At 42.1% G+C, this 12,881-nt stretch overlaps 1 protein-coding gene and 1 long non-coding RNA gene across 2 annotated transcripts; both read left to right on the top strand.

Moving 5' to 3' along the window:
* Positions 1 to 1,410: 1,410 nt before the first annotated feature.
* On the top strand, positions 1,411 to 5,754 carry LOC134286918 (uncharacterized). The gene has a single exon (XM_062848615.1). It carries the CDS (start codon positions 1,411 to 1,413, stop codon positions 5,752 to 5,754), a length of 4,344 nt encoding a protein of 1,447 aa, XP_062704599.1.
* A 208-nt stretch (positions 5,755 to 5,962) lies between these two features.
* LOC134287394 (uncharacterized) lies at positions 5,963 to 6,393 on the top strand. Its single transcript, XR_009997272.1, has 3 exons — positions 5,963 to 5,982; positions 6,049 to 6,128; positions 6,183 to 6,393. It is a non-coding gene; the product is annotated as an uncharacterized LOC134287394 (long non-coding RNA).
* The last annotated feature ends 6,488 nt before the right edge of the window (positions 6,394 to 12,881 follow it).

Genomic DNA, 12,881 nt, shown 5'->3' with positions numbered 1-12,881 from the left:
GACGAATGTCGCTGCTGTTCCCTTTGTTCTCGCTCGCAAACATGTCGGGTATCTATCTGTCAAACTGCATACTTTTTCGCTTTGACACTTATAGCCCGGCCTATCTCCGCCAGCAAGAGATGTTTCGGCAGCGACGCCAGCGACATTCTTCCTCTATAGTTTATTAACTCTATTGTGTATTGGTGTGCTAATAATGCTAAGTAAAGAAATGAGCTTATGTTTTTCCTAGTAAATGTCAATCGATTGAGCCGCAACATGTTTTATTTGATAGGGAATAGGTTTTAGTTGAACGCTATTGAATTTGATTTGGATATTTCAAGCCATTTCGGAGATATTTGAAAAAGTTTGCGAGCTACCACAAAATAAATACTTCTCATTCCCACGTTCCCATTTTCCAAGTGTTGATACTGGCAACACTTCTGGTCACGCTCCGATGACGGCCGGAGCGAACCGTCAAACTTATGTCAGGGAATCTGTAGTGGTGGGTGATGACAATTAATAGAGCAATGTGATGGCCAGCCTCGTCATCGTTATTGTTGGCCAAAGTACAGTGAAGAACACTTGTGTAAGGTGAAAACTCAATTGAACTCTAATTAAAAATGTATTGCTAAAACTTAATCTAATTTGAACTTACAGCTATTTGTGCCTAGTATCTACAGCTATAAAAATTCATAGATTGTTATTCCCGATAACCTACACAAAACGTTACACAAATTGTAAGTTAGAGTCTAAATTGTTTGAACTTAACCTAACTTAAACTATATATACAGATACTCCTCGTGTTAACGGTAGTACGGTTAGAATTGTGCGATAAATTACCCATGCAAACGATTTTCTGTGAGTACAAACATGCAATTAACCTAAAACTTAAACTAATTAAAAATAAAATTTACAGCTAAAGCTACATTACCACCAACATAACGGTGTTGTGATTTGCTACAAGAAATCGACCAGGGGTTCGCAGTTCATAACCACAACGGGAACAAACTTTAGAGAAAATCGACAGCAGTTTCTATAAACTCGTCGATATGGAATCGAATCCAGCGAAGCTTGAAGGGCGCGGCGTACGAGGCCGTTCAAAGTAGACTACTTCTACCTGAATCGGTACCTCACATTATGGAAACACTCCATATGCTTTATGGCCGTCCAGAGCTGCTGATTTCAGCCCTCTTGGACAAAGTTCGCTCGACACCACCACCAAAAGTGGAGAAATTTCAAACGATTATTGATTTTGGGATGTCTATACAAAGTCTCTGCGATCACCTTGAAGTCGCAGGACAAACCGCCCATCTGTCAAATCCATCTCTTCTCGCGGAACTCGTCACAAAACTCCCACCACATCTTCAAATGGAATGGGGCTCATATCTCCAGGGATTTTCGGAGGTTAATCTGAAAACGTTCGGCCTCTTCATGTCCAGTGTAGTGAAAGCAGTGAGCAAAGTGACAGTGTACGCCAGCAGTAGTGGAAGGTCTCCAGCATTCGGGAAGAACAGTTCGAACTCGAGAGGAAGTGTCAACACCCACCGTAGTGACCCGATTTTCAGCTCCGAATCCAGTCGTGAGGGTGCAAAGCATTGTCCAGCCTGCAAGAACGTCGGGCATCGAATCCAGGATTGTCGGGCCTTCCAATCACTTTCCGTGGACGGCCGCTGGAAGTGTGTTCAGTCAAACGGGTTGTGCCGAAACTGCTTGAGTTCGCATGTTAGAAGAAGCTGTAGAAAAACCAGCAACTGCGGGACGAACGGTTGCGAATACCGGCATCATCCGCTTCTACATTCGCCGCGGAACAGTACAGACACGCAGATTCAACCGTTAGTGAATACCGCAGAAAACCATACGCATCGGCAGGGGCAACAATCGCTACTCTTCAGAATACTACCAGTGACCCTGCACGGGCCCAAAGGATCAGTGGATACTTTTGCGTTCCTCGACGATGGATCATCTTTGACGCTAGTTGAAGACAGCCTGGTCAAAGAGTTGGGCGTCGAAGGTGTAACGATGCCGTTATGTTTACTATGGACAGCGAACGTATCACGCACAGAGAAGGGGTCGAAGCAACTGTCGCTTACCGTTTCATCAACTGATGGGAAAAGATACTCACTCGAGGAAGTTCAAACCGTAAAGGAGTTGTCGTTGCCCACACAATCGCTGCCATACGACCATCTCTCCGAGCAGTTTGCACATCTTAAAGGTCTTCCTGTTAAGAGCTATTCCAAGGCGACTCCAAAGCTACTGATTGGAGTCAACAATCTAGATTTGATGGTTCCATTAAAAGTGCGCGAAGGATACAAACGCGAACCCATCGCTGCCAAAACCAGACTAGGCTGGTGTATCTATGGCGGTAAAGCGAGCGACGGACAACAATTATCAGTAAACTACCATGCCTGTGGATGTGCATCGGACCAGTCACTACACAACCTCGTCAAGGATTTCTTCTCTACGGAAGACATCAGTGTACCGACCGTAGCTCCTCTCGTATCAGCAGCAGAAGAACGCGCTCTGCGAATACTGCAGGATACTACAGTGCGGGTCGGCAATCACTTTGAGACGGGCTTATTATGGAAGTTTGACCATGTTGAACTTCCTGATAGCTATGGTATGGCTCGTCGACGACTGGAGTGCCTGGAAAAACGTATGATGCGGAACCCGTATCTCAAGCAAGCGTTACAGACACAGCTGGAGGATTATCAGGCCAAAGGATATGCACATCGCGCCACTGAGGAGGAGCTAGCAAGCGCTGACATTCGACGCGTATGGTACTTGCCGCTAGGAGCAGTAGTGAACCCTCGGAAGCCAGGCAAGATTCGCATGATCTGGGATGCTAGAGCAGCCGTGAACGGGATCTCGCTCAACTCAGTGTTACTGAAAGGTCCCGACCAACTTACGTCCCTTCCTGGTGTTCTAGTACGGTTTCGTCAATTTCATGTGGGAGTCTGCTCTGATATAAAGGAGATGTTTCACCAAATCCTTATACGCAAGGAAGATCGCCACTCGCAGAGGTTTCTTTGGCGCTGCGATTCGTCCGAAACACCTGAAGTGTACCTAATGGATGTTGCTACGTTCGGTTCGACCTGCTCCCCGGCATCAGCCCAATATATTAAAAACAAGAATGCCAAGGAGTTTCAAGAGACGTACCCTCGAGCAGTCGAAGGAATTGTCAACAATCACTATGTGGACGACTCTCTTGAAAGTTATGAGTCCACAGAGGAGGCAATAAAAGTATCCCAGGAAATGCGTTTCATCCACGCGCATGGAGGGTTCGAGCTGAGGAACTGGTTATCCAATAGCAGCGAAGTTCTGAACGCTTTAGGTGAAGTTAAACCCGGAGAAGACAAGAAATTCGCGACGGACAAGCAAAGCAACTTCGACCGTGTACTCGGGCTCCTGTGGTTGACACAGGAAGACTCATTCAGCTTCTCAACCGAGATGAAGGAAGATATTACTGAGCTGTTGCAGAGCGACCAACATCCTACTAAAAGACAAATGCTGAAGTGTCTGATGTCACTCTTTGATCCTTTGGGTCTGCTAAGCCTCTTTGTGGTGCACGGGAAGATTCTTCTTCAAGAAGTCTGGAGAGAAGGGATACAATGGGACGAAAAAGTGAACAACGATCTGCATCAAAGGTGGAAAAGTTGGACCCACCTGTTCAAAGATGTTCGAAACCTGAAAATTCCTCGCTGCTATTTCATTGCTGCTACCAAGGAGAGATATCGGGATCTTCAACTTCACGTTTTTGTGGATGCCAGTGAGAGTGCGTACAGCGCAGTAGCGTATTTTCGAACATCGAACGCTGAAGGACTACCAGAATGTGCGCTCATTGCAGCGAAAACGAAGGTGGCTCCCTTGAGGACCCAATCCATTCCTCGATTGGAGTTACAGGCTGCAGTACTGGGCGCTCGACTGTCGCAGTTCGTGGAAGAAAACCATACTCTACGCATTTCAAAGAAAGTCTTTTGGAGTGACTCAGCAACCGTCCTCTCCTGGCTGCGAGCTGACCATCGACGATATAAACAATTCGTCGCGTGCAGGATCGGAGAATTGCTGACCATCACCGATGTTGGAAACTGGCGGTGGGTTCCAACCAAACAGAACCCAGCAGATCTTGCAACGAAGTGGGGAAACGGGCCCAACCTAACGGCAAACAGCGTATGGTTCAGAGGTCCCGGTTTTCTTCAATTATCGGAAGACGAATGGCCAGTGCAGAAAACGTCGACGCCCTCTACAGAAGAAGAGCTACGCCCCTGCTATGCGCATAAGGCTACGAGTATTCCTGTACGTTTGGTAGAACTTGAGCGCTTCTCTCAGCTTACCCGAGCTACTCGAGCTGTTGCTTACGTTTTACGTTTCATTGGGAACCTCAAGCGGAAAGTCACACGACAGGAGGGATTCGTTGGCCCGTTATCTTCGGAAGAACTGGTACGAGCTGAATGTCTGCTTATCCGTGAGACACAGTGGCAATCTTTTCCGGACGAAATGGTTGTCCTTGTACGCAACCGATCGAAGCCTAGGACCGAACAAGAATCTCTGGGAAAATCTAGTGCCCTCTATCAACTATGTCCAGTTTTGGATGAGCAAGGCATCCTTCGCGTTGATGGCAGAATCGGAGCAGCCCCAAATGTCAATATGCAAACAAAATTTCCGATGATCCTCCCGCGGAAACACAAATTTACTGAACTACTATTGGATGGCTACCATCGTAGATTTCTACACAGTAACGCTGAGACTGTAGTGAATGAGGTTCGCCAAGCTTACTACATTCCAAGACTCAGGTTGGCGGTTAAAGGCGCAGCTAAAGCTTGTCAATGGTGTAGAGTATACAAAAGCACACCGGAGATTCCCCGTATGGCACCTCTGCCACTAGCAAGAATGGCGTCGTTTATGAGACCGTTTACCTATACAGGCCTGGATTTCTTTGGGCCGTTAACGGTGAAGATCGGGAGAAGCAACGCAAAACGCTGGATAGCCGTGTTCACATGTTTGACCATACGGGCGGTACACGTTGAAGTAGCTCACAATCTAACTACGGATTCGTGCATCAAATGCATTCGACGGTTCATTTGTCGCAGAGGAGCACCAGCCGAGATATATTCGGACAACGGAACCAATTTTCTAGGCGCCGCCAGACTTCTTCGGGATCAAGTTGAGCAGTTGGCCGTAACATTCACGGGCACCGCTACCAAGTGGGTATTCATTCCACCTGGCACTCCGCATATGGGCGGAGCATGGGAGCGGATGGTCCGCTCCATCAAAACAGCCGTTGAAGCGGCGTACAACAACAACCGTAAACTGAATGACGAGGCGTTGGAAACGTTTATGTTGGAAGCCGAAGCTATCGTGAACAGCCGTCCTCTCACATATCTGCCGCTAACGTCGGAGGAAAGCGAAGCTCTCACTCCAAATCATTTTTTGCTGGGCAATTCGAACGGAGTTAAACAACCTGCTGTCGAAGCAACGGATCCAGCGGTAGCTCTCCGCTCATCTTGGCACCAAGTTCAGCACCAGCTCGACATGTTTTGGAGGAGGTGGCTTAAAGAGTATTTGCCAACGCTGACAAGACGACCGAAGTGTTGTGGCGAAGCAAAGGCAGTGGCGGCAGGACAACTGGTCCTGGTGGTCGGTGAAGGAAAAAGAAACGAGTGGACAAGAGGCCGTGTTGTCGAAACCATTCAAGGGCTGATGGGAGAGTACGGCAAGCTATTGTCCAAACTGCGAGGGGGCTTGTTCGTAGACCGGTGGCTAGGTTGGCAGTATTAGAGGTTGGTGAGGTTGGTAAAACTGGACCTGGTGGCCAGTGTTACGGGGGTGAGGATGTTGATACTGGCAACACTTCTGGTCACGCTCCGATGACGGCCGGAGCGAACCGTCAAACTTATGTCAGGGAATCTGTAGTGGTGGGTGATGACAATTAATAGAGCAATGTGATGGCCAGCCTCGTCATCGTTATTGTTGGCCAAAGTATACAGTGAAGAACACTTGTGTAAGGTGAAAACTCAATTGAACTCTAATTAAAAATGTATTGCTAAAACTTAATCTAATTTGAACTTACAGCTATTTGTGCCTAGTATCTACAGCTATAAAAATTCATAGATTGTTATTCCCGATAACCTACACAAAACGTTACACAAATTGTAAGTTAGAGTCTAAATTGTTTGAACTTAACCTAACTTAAACTATATATACAGATACTCCTCGTGTTAACGGTAGTACGGTTAGAATTGTGCGATAAATTACCCATGCAAACGATTTTCTGTGAGTACAAACATGCAATTAACCTAAAACTTAAACTAATTAAAAATAAAATTTACAGCTAAAGCTACATTACCACCAACATAACGGTGTTGTGATTTGCTACAAGAAAACGACCAGGGGTTCGCAGTTCATAACCACAACGGGAACACCAAGTCTAGACACAAACGCTTATCGGGAACCCTAAAAAAATTCACCTGAGCTGTGAATTTAACTCGCATTGTTTTAGATTGACAAAATTGTAGCGAAAACTATATTCTACTGTAGCCCAACAGTAGATGTAGTAAATTTAAGTTGCATATTCAACGAAGTGGTTTTGAAGATCTTATTTAAGCTAGAAAAGTAGTGAATTATTATACACCTTTTGATGTAGCATTTTTTAAGCGTGTGCGTTACAGTATGCGGCAGGAAAAAATGCGAAAGTGTTTTTTAACTTCAAACCTCATTTTCGTCCATTTGACATTAACCAATCTATGTTTCAACGTTCCATGATCTATAATAGGCTAGTTTTCTGAAAAGGTGATTAAAAAAATTCCCATTTTGGTCACTAACCTTTACAGGGCGGCGCCTGAAGATGAAGACAACCAGAATTTTCAAACCGCAGAAAATCGCACAGGTCGCTAAATTTCGCATTTGATAAAACAATTTTTTTGATTTTCTCTACAATATCATCAAATATATGTACTTATTTCATCTGGTATGTGAAACTACATGGCTCTGGACCAGTGTGGTCTGGTTGTTCATCGAATTTGAGCTAATTTTGTTACTGTTATAGTCATTTTGTTTAATGACCATTGGGCGCGCAGTTTATTGATATCCGCTAATTAGGCCTACATTATCACATGTTAAACATCAAATGTGTTCATTTTTATTTTTCAGTGCTAGAATATAGACATTGACTGATACACTGTCATGAAAAAATAGTCATATATATCCCATATTTAGCGTGTAATAGTGCCTTGAACTTTTCGCATTTTTTCCTGCCGCACCCTGTATAACAGGTAAGGTAGCGATAATAAATCACGTCAAATTTTGAGGTATTGCGCATTGCGCGGTTATAAGTGCGACGATGAAGTGCGGAATCTCAAATAAAAGTGCGATTTTGCGTCAGATCGTTCCGGTGTCTTCACCGCACTTATTCATTAGCTCGTGATGAATAAGTGCGGTGAAGACACCGGAACGATTTGATGCAATATCGCACTTTTATTTGAGATTCCGCACTTTGTCGCAGTCCAGTTAGCAATGCAATAAACTATATATCTGCAAAATGTGATAATCCCGATACATGTTTTGGAGATACATGTAAAAGGGGTTGAAAAAGGACATTTTTTATGTAACGTAATTTGAGAACGTCCCAAACACATTAGTACATTTATATAGGGTCGTGTGCTGCATACATCTCGGCGATTAACTTACCGCTTACCTGGTTCTAATTAGTACACCAAGAAAAAAATTTACTCAGTGGCTGAGATAATCTCACTCAGAAATCGAAAAATCGATTATTTTTCTTACTCGTTTTAGCTAAAAGTGGGACAACCCGTTGCCAATGAGTTCAGTAACAAATTTTGAAAACGACGTATAATCAATGGTGTAGCATTGATTATACGTCGTTTTCAAAATTTGTTACTGAGTTGTCCCACCATTAATGGAAACTGAGCAAGAAAACAAAGGATTTGTCGATTTCTGAGTGAGACCAACTCAGAAACCGAGTAATTTTTTTTGCAGGTGTATACGTTACGTATAGCACGGTGTGTCTGGTAGAACAAATTTATTACAAAAAAATGGGCATCGCTAATTTTTACGCTACGTGAAAGTTGACGCTACCAGCTTTCATTCAAGCCCAACATCGAAATATTCCATCGGGGGAACTTTTTCATACAAAAATTGGGTATGTTTGTTAAGTAGAAATAGGGATTAATTTGGAACCGTGCATTTTGTATGGGGAAAAACAGTATTCTGATAAAGTTGTTCGGGATCCCTCGGTGGATTTTTTTGAGGGACCCTGCAAATGAAAGCTGAAAGCCTCTATTTTTGAATAGCGAAAAATTTGACGATGCCAATTTTTTTGTTATAAACTTTTCCCATACACACGCCGTGATAGTACATATATTAATGTAACATTTTTAAGCGTGTGCTTCGCTCAGGCAAGGGAGCAATCGTGAATCACGACACGCTTTAAGAGGTACTCACAAATGTCGAATTCGTTTTTGAACCTGGGTTGGAACTGGATTGGCGGAAAATGTGTAAACAAACAAACGTCAAAGAAACTCAAACAAACTTTAGTACAAGCGAAACCGAAGTCGGGTTGGGGTTGAAACTGTGATCTCATCCAGTTCCAACCCAGGTTGGAACTGAATCAAAAACGAATTCGACAAAAGTGTAATAATCCATGCACACATTTTGAAGATGAAAATGTTAAAAATAATGTTGACGTAGAGGGAGAAAAGTGATTTAGAATGGAAAATTTTAATGTGACGTAGTCTATGAACGCCTCGAACATATTAATATATTTCTCGGATACTTATTCAAAACGACGTATCAACATAGGATTTGCGTGTATTATACGTCGTTTTGAAAAAGTATCCGAGATTTAATGGTTCGTGTGTTGCATACATCTTGGCGATTAACTTACCTACCACTTAACGAATAAATGTACATTTGACAGGTTCAAATTATTACCTACCGAGGAAAATTTCTACTCAGTCACTGGGTTGATCTTACTCAGAATCAGAAATAGTTTTTGTTTTCCTACACTAAATAACGGCTTGCGGTTGAAATTACTATGAGCCATTTTACGAAGTGACAACAATGTTGATTCGCGAATACGAAGTTGTCGAATGTGCGTGAAGGTTTACGTGAGAAAAAACGAGAGGGAAATATTTTTTTGCTTTTTTTCACGCACATTCTGACAGTTCCTTACGAGGTTTTTCATTAGAGCGACAAAGAGTTGGAATCTCTTTTACCTTCGTAGTCGCGAATGTTGATATCGATTTTCACGGGTTTGGACGCTATCTCCTGCTAAAATTTTATTCATAATAACGGCTCGTAAAATGGACTATTCTGCAGGATCAATTTAAATATATACATCGCTACTAAATTTGTGTAGACTGAGTTTCGCTTCAATTCAACAGATAAAACTGTCAATTTTATAATTGACCCGATTTACAACTAACCCTTTACACTGAAATTAATTTTGTTGTGAAAATTAACTGAAAGACGGCTTGCGGTAATGACCAGCATAAAAATGATTTCAAATTTACCATGGCAAAAAAGGTGATCATCGTCCAACAAACGCTTGTTGTCTGCGTTTTGTTCCCTCTCATATCAACTCGTTCTATAGAGATAAGTGACATTTCATCACACGAACACTAGCGCAAATTTTTCCTCACACAAAAGTGCACGCCGATTCAAAGGCTATTCAGATTGCATATGCAAATATTATCCAATCGATTTGGGTAAAACGGGTAAATAATGATAAAACTAACGTCCGGGGTAAGGGTGCAAATATTTTCCTCGCAGTTTCACAACTACATCTACAAAAAGGCACGCATACATTTGAACGTGATTACCTCTATAGCCGAGTGGTAGCATGCGAGCCAGTTGATCTCAAGCTTGTTGGTTTGGACCCAGTTGCCAACAGATTTTTTGATTAGCGGGGTAACATTGATTGGCTTGACCGACCTCATGAAATGTTCATGGATCATTTCCAGTATGCTTCATTTTAAGTTTTTTACACTTTTCATAAGTCTTATTTTATGAAGTTTGTCATAATCAACACAATGAATTTTCATGAGGTATTCTTATGGCTTCCATAATATTTAAAGAAAAAGACAATTCACACCGTCTTCAGCCCGCACAGACTGAACACATTACTTACACTAGACAACGGACGAGACACAGAACACCCAGTGGCCCAGTGATGAATTTTTCGTTTGACGAACAGTTTCCACCGACTAGAGCGGGAATCGAACTCACACTTCGAGGCTTACGATATGCCTAGACGACTGCCGTCGCTAACCACACGGCCACGAAGCCCACAAAATAATATTTAGTTATAGCAAAAGTTCATAAGGTGTTTTGATGAATTTCGTTAGTATATTCGCTGGGTGAACTAAATCGATATCCCTGATTTCGAATATGCTGTCCAAAGTCATACAAATTATGTGCTTTTTTTGTCACTGTCAAACCGTCTAAACTAATAACGCCTTAAGGTAGGCAAACTTTTAGGGAATTGAAAACCTTCTTTTAATAAATCGTATATTTCATCAACCCGGTTACGGTCGAGTCGTGTACTGAGTACACGCACCATGAAAAAAGCACATTTGTGGTACACAGCGTGAGCGTGGTGTCGCTGAGGGTGGCTGAAGACGCGACTGTTCGAGGGTTAAAAAGGATCACTTTCGTAGTGTGCCGCGCTTGTTGATGAGAGTGAACATTTTCGCTCCCGTCGTTTATTTTTAGTTTCATTTTTATCAAATTTTCCATTTTCCTCAGTATTGAATGTTTTTGATTCCTGTATAAAAAGGACCAAAAATTTTGTTTTGGGACTGAATCACCTTCCTCAGCGTCATGCTCAAACTACTATTCTTATATAAGATGATGGTAACAATTTTCGAGCTTTCGGATATGGATGGGATAGTTCATTTTTTCAAAATTGATTCATAAAGTTACACTCATAGCACAATTATGGGTTAGGTACCTACTCAAGAAGCAGTCATTTCATAATCGATTTTCATACAGAAATAACATTTACATTATTTTTATTTTGCATTCTTATCATTGAAACTCCTTTTTATTGTTTTATATAAAAATCTGCTGAAAATTACTAAAAAGTTGATGAATAATAATGAAAACTACATTAATGGGCCAAAATTGGCTGTGTAACAATTATGGGTCAACTTGTTGTCTACCTATTATTTATTTAGTTACTCAAGTTTTATCTATTTTGTTAATGAATTATCATTAATTCTCGTTAGATCAACTATAGTAGAATCTAATGCTGGTCTCAAATCTCTTAACGAAGCGTGTTTTCATGATTTGAAATCAATTTTTCAAAATTGGGACCAAATCTCCATCCACCCACACCACCGATAAACGCCTAAAAGTATGCAATGTATATGTACGCAGAACTCTCAATTACATATATGCTGCACAAAAAGTCACCCATAATTGCGTGATTTTCACGCAGCAATAATGAGTCACTTAAATTTTGTCTGAAATTAGCTTTAATTAGCTGCAATCACATTAGTTTCTACATTAGGAACACAAATTTTACCTTTGTTCTGGTGGCGATACCATTTCGTACTTGAAAATCACTAAAGATCACTTTTACAGAGCTTACGAAAGCAGCGCACGCACTTTATTCACAATCGAAGCGTTACTTTGACAGATGGTTTTGCACCAAAAGTTTTGAAAATTTGTATGTTATTATTGGAAATACTGTTACATGGGAAAATATTAGGAAAATTTGCTGAAAAACTATGAAAGATACCCCATTTTACTGTACATTTTTGGTTTACCCTTAAAGAATCTAATTGCTATAACTATTACAAGTTCAAGCTTCTATGTTGCAGGAGCTAGAGAACGTATTCTACGAGAAAGGCACTATCACCGCTAGGTGGATTAATCTGGGTTTTTTAAACAAAATTCAACGAATACTACATGCGACAAATTTCATCAACACTGGACGTTGCACTGACACTTGTTACACAGTTCAGTGTCGAAAAGTTTAGTCTCCCTTCAACACTACAGCGTTTTGTGGGAGTTTTCCGCGGTGTATCAGAGAGCATCTGCGGCCTGAGGATGTGCTGAGGATCATAGCTCGCCTCAACCCTAGACTGAACACCCGACGTTAGAGAATCCTATCTCTGAGCCAGAATCGATCTGATGGTCGTAGATTCCTAGTAATTGGTTTAGATGAGAGTTCCTTGAATGATCTGAATGATTGTGATTTTAAGATCTTTTACCGTTTTACGCGAATAACACTTAAACCCTCAGAAAACAAAAAAACGATCAAAAAACGATCAATTCTGACTATACATGTCAATGGTTGCTCCTCCGTGATTGATCTGAACTGGTACCAGTTGTACTGAGATCCTACTGAATAAGGGGCTGGGACATTCCACTTATTCTCAAAGTGCAATTTTAGCAGCTCATGCATATTTGATCAATAACGGCGCCGGCCAAGTCCTTATAGTCAGCTGGGAAGGGAAAGGAGTTGTACTGGTTGTTGCTACTAGAGACCGAGAGCACTCTGCGTCCCACAACCCGCACGGACTGGGGTATTTGTTAGACGGAAACGATAGGAGATCTGGGAGTCACCGTTGGGTCGGTGATGCGATCCATGGATAGGGTTATTTATAGTGTTCGTGATAGATTGTGTGGTGAATAAGGTGAATAAGGTCAAGCGGCACAGCACGCTTTGGTTGCATAACTTATAGGCGTTATATATACACTGTGCTGTGAGTGGAAGTTGGAAGGGAGGGAAACGACTTTTTTCAATTCGTTTCTGGTTCTAGCGATGGCTATGAACATATGAATATACATGAGTTGTATATGTAGAGAAGAGAGAGTGAGAGAAAGTGGATAGAAAGATACAAAGTAGGATGAAAAGGACGGGCCAGGGATTGAACCCA

This window comes from Aedes albopictus, chromosome 2 (assembly GCF_035046485.1).
Source record: "Aedes albopictus strain Foshan chromosome 2, AalbF5, whole genome shotgun sequence".
Taxonomy (NCBI): Eukaryota; Metazoa; Arthropoda; class Insecta; order Diptera; family Culicidae; genus Aedes; species Aedes albopictus.
This window is presented reverse-complemented; position numbering and strand designations above follow the sequence as displayed.

Coding starts and splice junctions, on each gene's coding strand:
- LOC134286918 (XM_062848615.1), top strand. CDS start 1,411: ATGTCCAGTGTAGTGAAAGCAGTGAGCAAAGTGACAGTGTACGCCAGC.